General features: G+C 40.6%; 1 protein-coding gene across 1 annotated transcript in view; it reads left to right on the top strand.

Moving 5' to 3' along the window:
* The window catches only part of LOC125179551 (basic-leucine zipper transcription factor A-like), a 47618-nt gene that overhangs the window by 11832 nt on the left and 19836 nt on the right, over positions 1–15950 (top strand). The window contains exons 2-4 of the mRNA XM_047885623.1: positions 5318–5535; positions 11318–11411; positions 15140–15196. Coding sequence (XP_047741579.1) covers positions 5318–5535; positions 11318–11411; positions 15140–15196 — 369 coding nt within the window. The remainder of the gene's footprint in view (positions 1–5317; positions 5536–11317; positions 11412–15139; positions 15197–15950) is intronic.

Here is a 15950-nt window from a genome sequence, read left to right as displayed (position 1 = left end):
ACACAAGCAACACGGCTGCAGCCCGAGCTACGAAAGCAACANATGCTGGTTATCATCAATGTTCAAGAGACCGATGAAGCCCGTGAACGCTCAACAGCCAAACTATATATACGCGCCCTCCGCCTCGCATTGAGTTGCATTCGCAATAATAATGTTATTCCTACCTGAACTACCGATGCACATCATATAGAAGGATAACTTGTCTTGCGCTGAACTTCCTCTTCCAGGATTTGGGTGCGGGTTAAACCGTCTGTATAGGGATTCATCTTTAGTCGGCGCCTTGACTTGAGGAACGGAAAACTTCAGGATCGAGATCAGTTCAGGATATTATATACATATCATTTTAGTATTGCAATAGCCTTGTTTTAGGCTAGAAATTTTTAATTATTTTATTCCTAAGACTGTGCGCTATTCTAAAGGTATAAGAATTTATGGGGGGAAATGGTCGACAATTGCGGCAACAAAACTGACTCGATTTTTTTTTTCGAACAGGATACATGTGAATTAATTCGGTGGCATGTGTCCTGTTATTTCGGCCACTCTTTGGTTTTGTCGCTGCTACGAAGCTGCTGTCTGGTACCAATCTGAGCCGTTTTTCGCTGGAAATGGAACTCCCTTTTAATCTGACCACAAAACGTTGACGCCGATTTTCGACATTTTGGCAGTGGAGCCATAAGTTAGCCCGGCACGCCACAAAATGGCGCAGAAGTTGGGTAGTTTGGGTGGCGACGGACGTTACGTGTGGCCTTTAGTGGCCCAAACCTGGCGCGCCGCCCCCTCCTGTGCCGGCCAATAGCAGCGGCTGGCACGCGCCCCCCGAGCTGCCGTCTGNTGCTGGCATGCAGTGATGCAGCTCTGACGCTGGCACTCTGCGATGCTGGCACGCAGTGACATGCAGTGACGCAGCTCTGACGCTGGCACTCTGCGATGCTGGCTTGATGCTGCTGCTGTCTTCTGTTACTGGCACTCTGCGATGTTGGCTTGGATCTGTCATTGGCTTGTACCTTATTTAAATTAATAGTCATATTGTATAGTTTAGAAGTTTTGTATCAATATACAAAGAGCTGCATATTGTTTGGGCTGAAAATTGAATTTGCATGTGGATTTTCGTCGCGTATAGGAAAGCTCCGTTAAATTTCAGAATCGTTTACACATATTCCAAAAACGCTTGGCAGTGGATGGATTTTGACATCAAGATTTAATTGTCTGAAGCTATTGAAAATTTCACAAATAAATAAATAAAATGTGTGTTCAATGGTGTCTATGTCTTATATTAAATTGTTTTACGTTGTTCATTAGATATTTTACATCATTAACTTTTCAAGAAAAAACGTGAAAAAGTTTCTTGAAAGTTATGACGGTACCTCGCTCGACATTACGTTGAAATCCAACTTTAAATTTACAGACTAGTTTCCGATGATTGCAAGCACTATAGTTAGTATTTTTTTTAGCAATTTTAAACGTTCATAATCAGCTAAAAATCACGGTCTTATATTTCCTTTGCCGCGGTTTCTTTCTTCTGTTTCTGGGATACTTACTTACAATTTGCTTTTTTTAGAATTGAGCAAAAATCGAAATTAAAAAAGATTGATATTCAATGTACGAAATTAAAGTTCTTACGACGTNTACAATTTACTTTTTTAGAATTGAGCAAAAATCGAATTAAAAAATATTGATATTCAATGTACGAAATTAAAGTTCTTACGACTCGATTTCACTGGTATATCATTTTTGCGGTACAATTAAATGAAATTTTATCATATGCAAACTGTCTTCCATCCTACACACTGTTTCTGAGAGAAGTTTTCTCTGTACAAATATGATTGAAATTAAAAATATGACCCAATGAAAACTTTATAAAAATAACAGCCTTCAGATTATTCACGAAAATGAACTGGAAGTTTAGGAAGATAGACATTTTAAATCGTTCTAATTATCTAATTATGAAGGAGGTATCATTGAAGTGACACAAGCTCGCTTCTGAGTGCGTGCCAATTAAAGCTTCTTTTTGATGCTTCTAACGAATGTTCTTAGGAAGACCCACAGGAATTTATCGTAACATTTTAGACCGCCTTCAATGGCGGTGTCAGAAGTGTCGCGTCTTAAAGTCATCTTTACGGGCGGGCTTTTTCCATGGACATTTAAGTGGCTTAGCGGTGCTAATAAGGCGAGTGGGGGAGACACTTCCCCACAAGAAGTGATGGGGACACTTCGAGTGCCCACACTAGACACTTGAAATTACCTTAGTATCCTGCATGCAGACAAAACTGGTAGACACTTGTTATTAATTTGAAAGATGGGCACGCGTGAAAATGAATTTTCAAATTAGATTATTGATTGAGTTTCTTTGATGACGTAGATGATAGTTTTTTTAACTATAAGCAAGCATGCTTAACGTCAAAGCCAGCAAATTGCGATCAAACCGAATTTATTATGATCGAAATCGAAGATAACTTCAGGTTAACGTTTCCTTTTTATGTTAACGTTTGGTGCCTCGAGTTGGAAGCAGGTTCTTGAGCTAACCTGGAACCTCTGCCACTTTTATTTGTAGAATTTAATTTTTGCCACGTTTCAAAAATGTTTAATTATGGGAATTTTTGTTTAATATAATGTAGGTGCGCTTTGCATGTGTTTCGGCTCATTTTGGGTTTTCCGCGCTTGCATGGGCAGTATTCAATGCACATGCGAAAAATCAGATAGCTTTGGTTCAATAGTCGTGCCTTGAACTTTGAAGTGAAGTCGTTGGCTGATTTTTGTTGTAATTTTCAATACGTATTTAATGGCCACTCAAGTGTAGTCAAGATACTTGGCTGCGTTACGAGTAATGAGATGAACAAGCTTTGCGTGTAGATTTCTCTGAATTGTCGACTAGCATGACTCTTAATCGTGATATTTTTTGGAGCGACTACTATTTTTGGACCGATTCCATTTTAGAAAATAGTAAAAAAAATTTAATGTTGCCGGCATGGCTTCACGCTAAAGCTCTTCTGTACAAAACTTCAGCTGAAAAACCGAACTATTATTTTTGCAAGAAAATAAATCGGTCCAATAGTGATACTTTTTCGACCGATTAAATTAAATTAGGCACTATTTTTCTGCTTCTCTTACAGCGAACTTCATATGATTATCTCAACTCTGAGACGACGCTTTTCTATAACTATAATATAGTAGCTCAGTTGCTTTTCATTTATCAATTAGAATAATTTCTGTTGCGCTTACCTTTGCTGAGAAATGTTCATTATACTGATATTTTGTGTTATTGTTTACGAATTATTTTCCTGTAAAAATGTTAGTTGGGTTTTTCAGCTGAAGTTTTGTACAGAAGAACTGTAGCGCGACGTCAAGCCGGCAACATTCAATTTTTTCCCATTTTCTAAACTAACCTATAGAGTAGTCGGACAGAAAAGGTCGCGATTTGAAGGTGCACGACACATCTCACTTCCATGGTTTGTTTAACACTTGAACTCAATCTAACCAAACCGAATCGAAGACTTTTTCCAGTCGACTTAGCTCCTGATGTAGAGTTACTGCAAAAAAGGCATTAGGACACTGAAAAGCATGCAAGTATTTTTTTGCAAGGTTTTAAGCCCGGATGCAACAATTTGTAGCCTGATCCATATTGTCTTGAATATTTCACATACTCGTAGTTACTTTGATACCGTATGAATCCTGAGAGACACTCGCTGCAGTTGATGTAATGCATGAGACTTTCATAACAATCCTGGAGGTTCGTACAGTTGCGTACTGCGATTAGTTAGCATCAGTTTGCGGCTAGTTAAACTGTTACGTGAAGCCTTCCATTGCTGCGATATGCTGGCTTCTTGCGGTTTTCCTGTGACTTGAGAACCATTTTGGACGGAGTAATTGAACGTGATCGTATTTCTGCACATCGTAAGAATTTGAGTGCCCATTCATTGTTCAGTTCCATCGTTTCGTTTTTATTCCCCGATAATTTTTTGCGGCACTTTGGTTGTTTTTTTATATAGCTTAATTAACATGAGCAAGAATTTCAATCGAGTGAAATTCACTTGTGTATAAGTTGAATGGCACGAGTCTCAGTGTTGAATATTGATTGAAATTATACTACTCTCATGAGACGAACCCTGCCTCCGCTTTTGGAATGGCACGACTCGATATCGATTCCAAATCTGAATTCAGACGCAAAAAAGCAAATTCGATGCGGAACAATCCTTCTCCTAAAATTTCATTTGGTTGCGCTCCTTAATGGATATTTTCTATATACTTAAATATCATTGTCCCATAATATTTTTTGCAGCAAATCATTTACATCGAAAGCAGAAAATGAATTGAAGAGGTTGTGTGGGGCAGGTTTTATTTGGCTATCGAGTCTCTGGGAAAGTCGGGGCCGCGGACGTGTTTTGAGCAGGTGCTGGTTTCTGGAACCGGTCCAATTATATGGCTTCTTTTGCCTCGTAACAAATGGCGCGTGTGGGATTTTTGTGACTGCCTCCAGTTAGCTGAACCTCGCATTCATGTACACCTTGCTAAGGGGGCTGTGCCACTCTATACGCAACTGCTGCTCGGAGACACCTTGTTTACAGTCACACCGACGTTGCTCGGCAGGAGAGTCTCTTTCTTCAGCGACTTATTGTAGTCGTGCTCGATCTTTCTGCGACGTACTTTTTTTGGTGTGATTTTTCTCGGCTGCTTCAAAGGCCATGTGCTTTCAGGTGACACTAAGACCGAATTTATGCCGTGTCGATGCGCACAAAAATTGTTTAATATTTCTTAATTCCGTTTTGTGTATCTTGCTCCGTTGTTGTGTGCGGTGTTGATGCAATAAGGAGGTGTAAAAATTTAACACTCATTGTTCAAATTTGTTTATGATTTACAAATGCAATGCTTTTGAATGAAGTAAGTCAGTATCTGTTAGGAGTGAAAGTACTTCCTTGCGCTTAATGTTTTGTGAATCATCTTATTTCTAAAGAACTGCGATCTTTTTTTCTTCGCCAATCATTTATTCTCACCGAATTTCTAGTCCCAAGTCGCTTTGTGAGTTGCTTTCTATTGACGTGATTTCGTTCTCTGATAGCAGCTGTTGGTTTACTTTGGTTACTTTAGCCTAAAATCATTTAGTTTTCTTCCGTTTCAGGAAAACGAGTCGGTGTCTAAATAACGATACCCTTTTTTTCCTTTTGTTGACTATTAAGTCCTTGTTTAACCAGGCAGAAGACCGTATCAGTGCTACGTCCGCTCCCTGCTAGTAGCGAGGGTAAGAAGGTTGTGTCGCTATATTGACAGTATGATCATTAATTTTTCTGCGTGTAATTCAAGGTATTTTTCTTCCCGTGTGCAGGCGTTATGAACGGTGCGTGCAGTGCAAACAACAGCAACAACAACACGCGATCTCTCTCTCAGCTGCGACTGCAAGCTTCAAAAATGCCATGTCCCTCCCCCACCGGTGACTCCACCATCATCTTGGCTGGAGGAAAAGCTGGGGCCTCCATCACGTCCTCCCCAGGTCCTCCCCTCATCACCATCATGCATCCAGAGTCTCCCCAAGGCGGTGCTAAGGTAGGTACTACATCAGTTAACTGCATCGTCAACGCTACGTATAGCGTACACGTTATCGTTGTTTAACTATTTCAATTCAGCCTTTGGTTTGATTAGTAATCTTAACTATCATGATGCGGGTTGCTGCAACACATCTAACGTGTTGTGGGATGTGGTAGTATCCTACGGAACACTGCACCATGTATCCTGCGATGTGTACAGCAGTGGACGGCAGCAGTATCCTACCTGTCTCTTATACACATCTAGATGTGTATAAGATTTCGGTACTTTCAAATAAGTGTCGATAGTTTCAAATAAGAGTTTCGGTACTTTCAAATAAGTGTCGATAGTTTCAAATAAGAGTTTCGGTACTTGGGTTCACGACGACCGCGGTTTTGGAGGGCGCGTGCAGCCAATTGAGTAGCCACTTCAAGAGCCACCGCCATTCTGCGGGTAACAAGCCTGGGCTCAATGGCCGGTCCTCTGCTGCTATAATCGCGCCTCTTGTGCTGCCCTGCAGAGCTCTCACTGCTCAGGGACTCACGACTCGCGTGAGTTAGCTGCAAATATTTCAAATAAAAAATAGAGATTCTGTACAAACTTTAGTGCAGTTACGTGCAGTTACGCTCGTTTTTTTATTATTATTATTTTTTTTTGCTTTCACGTATCAAACAAAAACTTCAAGCATTGGGGGTATTGCGGTACATAATTCGTTTGCCTTAAGCTTCCTTGTTTATATCCATCATATATTAGACAGGAGATCTGAGCTTTCATTAAAAACATGAAAATGACTGCTAAGTGCCAGTACCTAAAACCTAATAAAAATTCCTTCCTCTTTATCCAAAATATCGGCCAGCATTTTTTTTTTTTTGTCTTGATCCTTAGATTTTATTTCACCATAAATAAACTATCGTTTCTAAGGGAATCTCATTATATTTTCGTCTCTTGATTGCTAATGTTCACCAACCCATGAAACCGACTCGCGCAATGGCTTTATAAAACTCTGATATCTTCGACATTTACAGTGCAATTGACTTCAATCAATTTGCGATAAGTGATCAGTTCAATGATCAAAACCGAATCTACAAGATATCGAATTACCTTGTGCAAGATGCCTGTCGATAACATTCAACTCGTGCACATCAATTCATTCTATTCGTGCACGCTAATATCACTCATTTGCTCATATTTAAAAGATGGCATTGCTCTTCGCTGCTATAGTCTTCCCTTCCTTACGATCCTTTTATTTGCAGCTCAATGTAATTCACATTGTGTAGCTGCATTCGCCGAACTTGTATTTTTTTGTTAGATTTAATACCTAAAAACTGAATTCCTCGTAGTAACTCGGAAGTACAGCAAACATATTTTAAACTTATGAGCTGTGGGGTTTCGTTTTGTCTGCTTCTCATCTATTTCTGGTCTAAATAGCACGATAATTCCTTCTTAGTCTTGCCAATTATCGCCTAGGTTCCTCTCTTCATTACAGCTGACGTTGGTCCACGTCTTTACTCTGTTCAAGCTCTTACTTCTGACCTCGTAACTCCAAACCAAGGTTTGCTTTCACCTTCCTTGAAAATACAGCGACTTGGAGCGTCGCTAACAAGCTATAATCCCCTCGTGAGTAGGATGAGCCTTGCCCTCTACCTTACCCTCACTTGTACCTGCCTCACAGCGGCTCTTTTGTGCCTCCCTCACATGATCTCCCTCTCCCTGGCCCCCTTTTGTGCCTCCCTCACATGGTCTCCCTCTCCCTGGCCCCCTTTTGTACCTCCCTCACATGATCTCCCTCTCCCTGGCCCCCCTTTTGTACCTCCCTCACATGATCTCCCTCTCCCATCTAGGGTAAAACAGACCTCTGAACGATCAAGTCTAGGGTGAAGGAGACCTCAGAACGATCAAGTCTAGGATAAAAGAGACCTCAGAACGATCAAGTTTAGGGCAAAACAGACCTCTGAACGATCAAGTCTAGGGCAAAACAGACCTCTGAACGATCAAGTCTAGGGCAAAACAGACCTCTGAACGATCAAGTCTAGGGCAAAACAGACCTCTGTGCGATCAAGTCTAGGGTAAAACAGACCTCAGAACGATCAAGTATATAGGGTAAAGCAGACCTCAGAACGATCAAGTCTAGCGTAAAAGAGACCTCTGAACGATCAAGTCGAGGGTAAAGCAGACCTCATAACGATCAAGTCTAGGGTGAAAGAGACCTCTGAACGATCAAGTCTAGGGTAAAAGAGACCTCGGAACGATCAAGTCTAGGGTAAAACAGACCTCTGAACGATCAAGTCTAGGGTAAAAAGACATCTGAACGATCAAGTCTAGGGTGAAAGAGACCTCTGAACGATCAAGTCTAGGGTGAAAGAGACCTCTGAACGATCAAGTCTAGGGTAAAACAGACCTCTGAACGATCAAGTCTAGGGTAAAAAGACATCTGAACGATCAAGTCTAGTGTAAAAGACATCTGAACGATCAAGTCTAGNGCATCCTCCCTCGTTCCCTCTTCTCCCTCTAATCTCACTCACCCAACCCACGTAATTGTCAGGCTCTTCCGTGCGCGTCTCGGTCTCAGCAGATTTATTCTCTATTCGGACAGAAAGTGTATCAAATCAATGTAATATTAACAAAAGTGTGCTTCTGCAGTATGGACTTTCTTGAGAAATTGCAACGCTTAATTATGAATGAACTCTGGAGACAAACTTTAAGGAAACTGTTAAGGAACAAAACTTTACAAACTTTAACTTTGAAAACTGTTAACTGTTGACAAACTTTAAGGAAACTGATGGAACAAAAGTGTTTGAAGCTGGATTAAGTGCCGTTAGGTCTTAAAAATAGGTTATTAACAGGTTATTTGCATGTAATATATTTGAAAAACAAGTTTAAAAATGAAGGGTCACATGACTGAAGACAACGCGACTTGTATAGCCCGTGCTTCATCCTGTATCATTTTTATGCAGCTACCGAACCTCGAACATTAAATTACATGCAACAGCCACCTTGCTTACCTTTGCCACCTCCTTAGCATTAATACTCTGTAACAAAGAATCTTACCTGCGTTAGCTAAGATACTTTGTTACAGAGTATCAATGCTATATAGGGATACTCGGTGTTACCTCAAACATTGTTCTATGCTGACAAATCTCGGATTTCCATATTTTATTGTGTCAGGTTACGTTGTTCCGTTTGTCATATCTTATAGAAGACTGGAACAAGTTGCTAATGCAGTTCATGGTGCACTGTTAGAAAAATTACCGTTAACGGTATTACCGGCGTTTCAGTGGCCGGTCGGCACGTGAAAAGAAACACCGTGTCGCCGTTTTTATTCTAATTTTACACTAGAAATCCGTAAAACATCTGATAAAAACGGCGAAATAGTTTATTTTCACGGGGCGACCGACCACTAGAACGCCAGTGGGACCGCTTTCTCGCCGTTTTTTCTAACAGTGTGGTGTGTGCAGACCTCACGTTATCGAAGCCACTATACATACTACGAAATTACTGGGCCTTCGCTAGTTGAAGGATTGAATCATTGTACTGAAAGAAATAAAAATACGTAAAACCATGAATTCTGTTGTATGAACCTTCGCAGCCCATATATGATTGCGTTTGTATTCATTTACCAGTTTCGAGGTGAATTAAAAGCGAATGTTATTAATTTCGCCACGAATAATTTTTTTGGGACTACAAATTTTGGTTTCGTTTGCAACGGCTTCGTGCTGGAGGAAGTTTCAGGTTGTAAAAGTCAAGGTTCGAAAGCTATTGCGTTAACCAGCAAAAAGTCTACTATAAGCATATTGATATTTTATAAACATTTATTTATGAAAGACTCCCAATTACATCGAAAGCAACACAAGCAACACAGCAACAGCCCGAGCCTCGAAAGCAACACAAGCAACACAGCAACAGCCCGAGATATGAAAAGAACAAAGTAACACAGCAGCGCGAGCTACGAAAGCAACACAAGCAACACAGCAGCAGCCCGAGCTACGAAAGCAACACAAGCAACACAGCAGCCCGAGCTACAACAGGAATACGAGTAACACAACAGCCTCCTGAGCTATGAAAGCAACACAGCAGCAGCCCGAGCTATGAAAGCAACACAAGTAACACAGCAGCCCGAGCTATACGAAAGCAACACAGCAGCTCGAGCTATGAAAGCAACACAGCAGCAGCCCGAGACAGTGATGAGCTCAAAGCCGAGCTGACGATACCAAGCATCTCTCCTCCACTGCATCTCTGGCTGCCTGGTCGTATTGGCTACCACAAGAAACATTTCATCTCTCATCTCATCAAGAGGCTAATTAATATATTTTTATATTTTCTAATTTTGTCGAGATTTTGAAAGTAATATCGGCATTAATAAGGGAAACATTTTTTATAGTTGGAAGCCATTATAATGATCACGGAGGTGCATTTCAGCTCGACGGATGATGCAAGTGTCCTTGTTACTTTCCCTTCCGAGTATGAACGCGTTCAAGAACAGACTAGACAAGGCCATGCAAGAGCATATGTTTAGTCTTAAAATGCCTCGTCTCCTACGGAACAACTGATATCTAATAGCGATTTTTAATCTACCGTCCGTTGAAAAGATCTGATCAAAAGGCCAGTCTAGTCAAGAAAAGTACAAGAATCGGCGACAGGCCTATTCTTTAATGCCGAAGATACTATACTATTGTTCAATCATTCATCAGAATGTTTAATTATCACAGTTACTGTAGCCTGCCGACTTTCCAAGCCATTGTCTTCAGTTTAAACTGTTGAAACTCTTCACAGTCAAAGCATCTTGTTTCATTACACAACAAACTCAAATGGTGGCTTTTTTAAAAGCAGTTATAACATTAAAGGTCCAAACAGCTGTTATGAAGCAACGAAGCTGCAGCTCAATACATGCACGTCTGTAAGGAACGCTTGTGATAGCGCAGCTGTCACATGCAGCTGAGCCCAAAACTCCCCAAACTCTGCGGTCCGCTTCCAAGTTTTCTTGTCTCCACTGCACCGAAAGAAGCTAAACAATTATTGTCGATTAATTGTATATGTGTGTGTGTGTCATCGTTGCAATATTTCTCACTGGGTTTTGTTGTTACGGGTGATAGCGAGCTGTCAGGGCCTGCTGGGTAAGAGTATGTCAAGCCGCCTTATCGGCCCAATTGAAACCAGACGAGTAATTTACTCGATGCGCTGTGAACTGAATATTCGAATGATTTTGAACTTAAGGTTAACATTTTGACTGTGATTAATGATTAATGGCTTACTCTAGCTGCCGGGCTATGGTTTCAGAAGCCACATTGTAATTGAATTTAATATGGGACGCAGACTAAGACACTCAAAGACAAAGGACCGATATCAAAAACTGAAATATTCAATTGCCTGGTGTGTATAATTTTTGATCTATCTAACCTATGCTACACTGTGATTGATTTTCTGAAGCGTTATTTGTCGTTAATTTATGCATTGTCACGCTATCGAAGATGTTATCACCATGTGTTTTAACAATAATTATTAGTCAGTAGCAATGTTAAGATTACTTTCTTATTAGTGTACTATGCTTTGGTAACTACTAATAAGCTTTTGTAACTACTACTGATAAGCTTGGTAACTACTACTAATAAGCTTTGATAACTACTACTAAGCTTGGTAACCACTAAGCTTTGATAGTACTACTCACTATATACTATGTACTGAGTACAATATTAGTACAGTATGACTACAATATTTACTCACTATGTACTATTAATAAGCTTTGGTAAATAATAAGCTTTGATAGTACTGCTCACTATATACTAAGGGTTTGGTTCTTCCCACTCAGGTGATAGCCAGCAGTGGCGTGGGGCACGCCTCACCTGCCAGCTTCCTCAAGACTTCTCCCTTCAGCAGTGAGCCTCACGTCATCACCGTCACTGGTGAGACTTGATCGAATTTCTTCACTAATAAAAACTTACGAGTTCGTCTCTTGAACTTAGCAAGTTCGCCCTTCGAACTTAGCAAGTTTGTCCCTCAAACTTGGCAGGTTTGTCCCTTTATAGAACTTGACAAGCGCACGACCAGAACTTAGCAAGTTCGCCCTTCGAACTTAGCAAGTTTGTCCCTCAAACTTGGCAGGTTTGTCCCGTATAGAACTTGACAAGCGCACGACCTGTGACAAGTTCCTGGGCCGGTGGTGCCTCCATGTACAGGGTGATTCACGGAAACTTCCTGTTTTGTATTTCGCACTGAGCAGGGAAAGAGCGGGGAAGGGAAGGGTTGTAGGGAAAGAGCGGGGAGTATTTCATATGAAAGGAGAGGTCATGAAGTTTTGTGTCCCGCCTAGTCAGTTATCACTAACTACGCATTGGACAAGTGAGCAGAGTGCGTTTGCTGTCGAGGCGTACTTTTCTAATAGCCGTTTCATTATCGATAGTCAACGAGCATTTCATACTCGGTTTTATATTCGTCCTTCGGGTTGGGGTTCCCGATCAGAAATGGATTGTTTGGACTGGATGTTCGTTCCTGATCGGAAATGGATTGTCATTTGAAGAACAACATAAGCCAAGCCATCGCCAACATACCCGTCAAAATGCTCCAGCGAGTTGAACAGAACTTGAAAAAAAAATCAACTAAATGCTTTGACAATGGGGGTCGTCATTTGTTCCATGTCATCTTTAAAACTAAGTTGTCCAAAAATTCAGGCAATGTCTTTTTCAATAAAATTCAAATTGTAATGATACCTTAACTATCTATTTTTTTATTGAGCTTTCAAATCAAGAAGTTTCCGTGAAGCACCCCGTACATTGTATAGTCGCGAGGGTAGTGTGCCTTTACACGCAACCTCCGGCGATTGACGAATTTGATTGATCACTTAGTTCCATATGCCAATAAGATCTTGGTTTAACTAAATAAAATGCAAACTATTAAAAATTAAAACTATCTAGTTTACTTTGATTATTTCACTAACTTTCACTAGTTCTACTTTCACACAAAATCATGGGATTTCTTTCGTCTTGTTGAAGTTGAAATTTGGCAAAGCTTGCATACGCTTTCCTGCATGTATTTTTTCTACCATTATAATAATACCCTTTCGTAAAATTATTTGTCCACTTCAGCAAAGCTTGACTGACTTTGTGCCTTATGTAGATTCTAGGCCTTTACTGCTCAAGTTTTTGCTCAATCTCCCTTTTAAAGTAATTTTTGGTTTTGAACATCTGATAGACGTAGAATTTGACCTGTAAGCCCTGAATGCCATTTACGCTCATTGATAAATGCTAACGCAGCGATTTTTTCTAATTATTTGACCAAAACCATTATTGTCCATCAGATGTGACGGTGGATGCATGATCTATTTGATTTATCAGAACAATTCTTCCTTTGACGAGGTTTTCCCACTGTATTTAATTGTTCTGTTAATTTTCACACTTCTGCTTCTACTCTCGCTAAAAAAAATGCCGCTATGTTCCATCTTCAGTAGAGATATTTTTAGTAAATTTTTTTATCTATAACATATTTTTATATTAACATATAATCTATAAATTCCAAACCTCTCTGACTTTCAAAGAGGCCAAATGGTGCCCGCATGGCAGGCGCTAGTGTGACAGAAACTTCCCGATCGAATGCTCTATAAGTTTCTAGAGGTACTGTCTCAAAAGTAATGACTGCTTATGAAAGAGATGGAAAAACGTCCTCTGCAAAGCACAGTTCTGGCCGAAAGTCGAAGTTGTCCGAGAGATACCGGCGGTACCAAAATAGAATTGCGAGGGACAATAGAAAGACCACGGCTGTTAAAATTACTGCAGACCTCAATTTAGATTGGACATATACAGAACTCAGTTTCCTGATCAGGATTTTTGGTCCGCCGAAAGCTGCACTGATCTGGATTCTATGGAAGAGCTGCAATTAGAAAACCTCGGTTTTCAAATACAAATGTTTCAAAGCGTTTAGAGTGGTATAAAAACCTCAAGAATTGGTCCCTCGAGCAGTGGAAAAATGAGATTTTCTCTGACGAATCATCGTTTACCTTATGTTCAACCTCTGGCCGAGTTTTCGTTTGGATGCCGAGTTTACGCCAAAAGAGTGACCTAATCCCGACGTACTGCCTCCTCCCAACCGTAAAACAAGGCGGGATATCTGTGATGATCTTGGGTGCTATTTCTTCGATATCCAGCGGGCCAATGATTTCTCTTCATGGAAGAATCAACAGCCGCGACTATTAAGGAATTTTGGAGTTCCAAGTTCATCCAATGGTTCAAGCTCTGTATCCGGAGAGGAACGCCATATTTCAAGATGATAATCCCTCAATCCATACAGGTGGAATTGTTGAGACATGGCACGAGGAACATTCTAATGACGTTGAGCAGCTCGTTTGGCCACGACAATCACCAGACCTGAATATTATCGAGCATTTTTGGTTGATTTTAGAGTCAGAAGTCGATTCATGCCGCCGTCGTCTTAAAAAGAGCTTGAGGGAGTTTTAACTGAGGTATGGGCTAAAATTCCTTTGGAAACAATTTATAATTTGTATGAATCAATAACTCGGGGAATTGCGACTGTAATTGCCGCAAAATGTGGACCTACACCATACTATAATATATATTGTGGATTTCTCAGGTGTTACCTTTATTTTGTCTAAGATATATCAGGTTTTTGCTGCAGATATATCAGCTTTCCGTTTGCTTCTGATGCGTCTCCTCCGATGCTTCGATAAAATTTTGTTTTTACCGTCAGTATACGTTATTCTTCTCAAGCTGCACAACAACGGCCGACTTACTTGATTCCAGTCAAAAGAATATCAGACTTGAACTGTCATATTTCGTTTGATCTCGTACAATGTACGTCTATTTTGCACGGAATTCGGAACTTTATCAGGGTTTGTTATTGCACCGATCTTGTTCGCTGTTGTTTCCTGCAATGAAGCTGTACTAATTCGAGATTAGCCGCTCCTAATAAGTTGCTGTGATCGCCTCATTAGCTTGAGATGATCGCCGTACCTCATTAACTCTCATCAAGTGAAGGAAGGTGTCATGACGACTCTGAAGACTTGTCGCAAAAGCTGCCACCTCTTTATCACACGTGCCTCAAGAATCCATTATAAGCTCTCGGCTACTCTTTTATTCGCTGTTCCTGTGCATGAATGCGTGCACACGAAAGAACCCAGCGATGGTGGGCGATTTTTATTCCAATTATAGCTTCAAGGATTGGATTTTACTTCATCATATTCAAGGGTATTTTTTGTACTGCACATTTCAAAGACCTATACTGAAAAAAATTACCGGCGTACCTCGCGCGGACCGCTGGTTATACAGGCTACAGGCGTCAGTACGCTGATAGTTTTGCAATAGTTGTTTGGGCGATCGCAATAATTAATACTTATTAATGCGGTGACGTCCAACTCATTACGCAAATTCAGTGCCATTTCAATAACGATGCAAATTGCCGATGTTTTACTCAAGGCTTTAGTATCATTTTGGTTTCTCGTGGATTTTTCTCCATGTTGAAGTCAGTGATCTGAATTTGTGCGAATGCGAGCTTCCTTCGTGCTTGTCTTCCCTAGTTAATATTTCATGTAAAAGGAACTTAATGTTGTCCAAATGAATACATGAATAAAATGCTCTCCCTGTACTCCCTGTGACCTGCCTTACTTTACACGCTCACGTAACAGGGGAAGGAGGCCAGACCTCCTATATTTCCTTGACGCCAGTGAACCCCTCGTCTTTTGGTAAGAGTGAGTGATGCTGTGTGTTTTTTTTCGGTGTTCTTCTACTCCTTTTGCTGTTCTCTTACCTTCTTTATTGGTGTTTCTTTTGTGTGCCTTTATTGCTGTACGTCCTGCCCTCGTGGGTCGCAAATGAAAACTACCATTTTTAGCGCATTTTCTCATTTATGGAAAAATGCACTATTGTGCTCGCCATGTCTGTCTGTCTGTCTGTCCGTCTGTCCGTCCGTCTGTCCGCGACCTCAAGTTTTCGTCGACGAAAAAATGCGCTCTGCTGTCACTCACTGCAGTGAGTACTGAGTTACATTTTTTATATTTTTTTGTGTGTCGGTTAGGCTCATATCTCAGTTCAGATTATCGCAGTTCATGAGTCCCAAATATCAGCATCAGTGTGAAACAACTTACCTTGCTACAAGATCCTCTTTACTTCCCGTTAAATGTTTGTCGTTGCACTGTCTGACCTGAAATCTCTAATTTGAATTATATCAATACTAAAAAAAACATTATTCATCAATTCAGTAATTCTCATTTCTATATTGTACCGTGAAAAAATCGGTCAACTTCTGAACATTTGTCTCAAAGCTTGCTTCGCTTCCTCAATACGGGCCACATCCTATAAAGAAGTGAAGGCAGGAACCACACCAAACTTAGCTCATACAAGCTCCCAGCCGCTGAAAGATCTCTACATATTACCGATGTATTCAATTTAGGATTCTCCGTCTGTTTCCAGCAACTATAACGTAATGATAGCTCGAAT

This window comes from Hyalella azteca, unplaced genomic scaffold, assembly GCF_000764305.2.
Source record: "Hyalella azteca isolate HAZT.00-mixed unplaced genomic scaffold, Hazt_2.0.2 contig2590, whole genome shotgun sequence".
Taxonomy (NCBI): domain Eukaryota; kingdom Metazoa; phylum Arthropoda; class Malacostraca; order Amphipoda; family Hyalellidae; genus Hyalella; species Hyalella azteca.
Note: the sequence above shows the minus strand (reverse complement) of the source record. Positions and strands in the feature narration are given on the sequence as shown.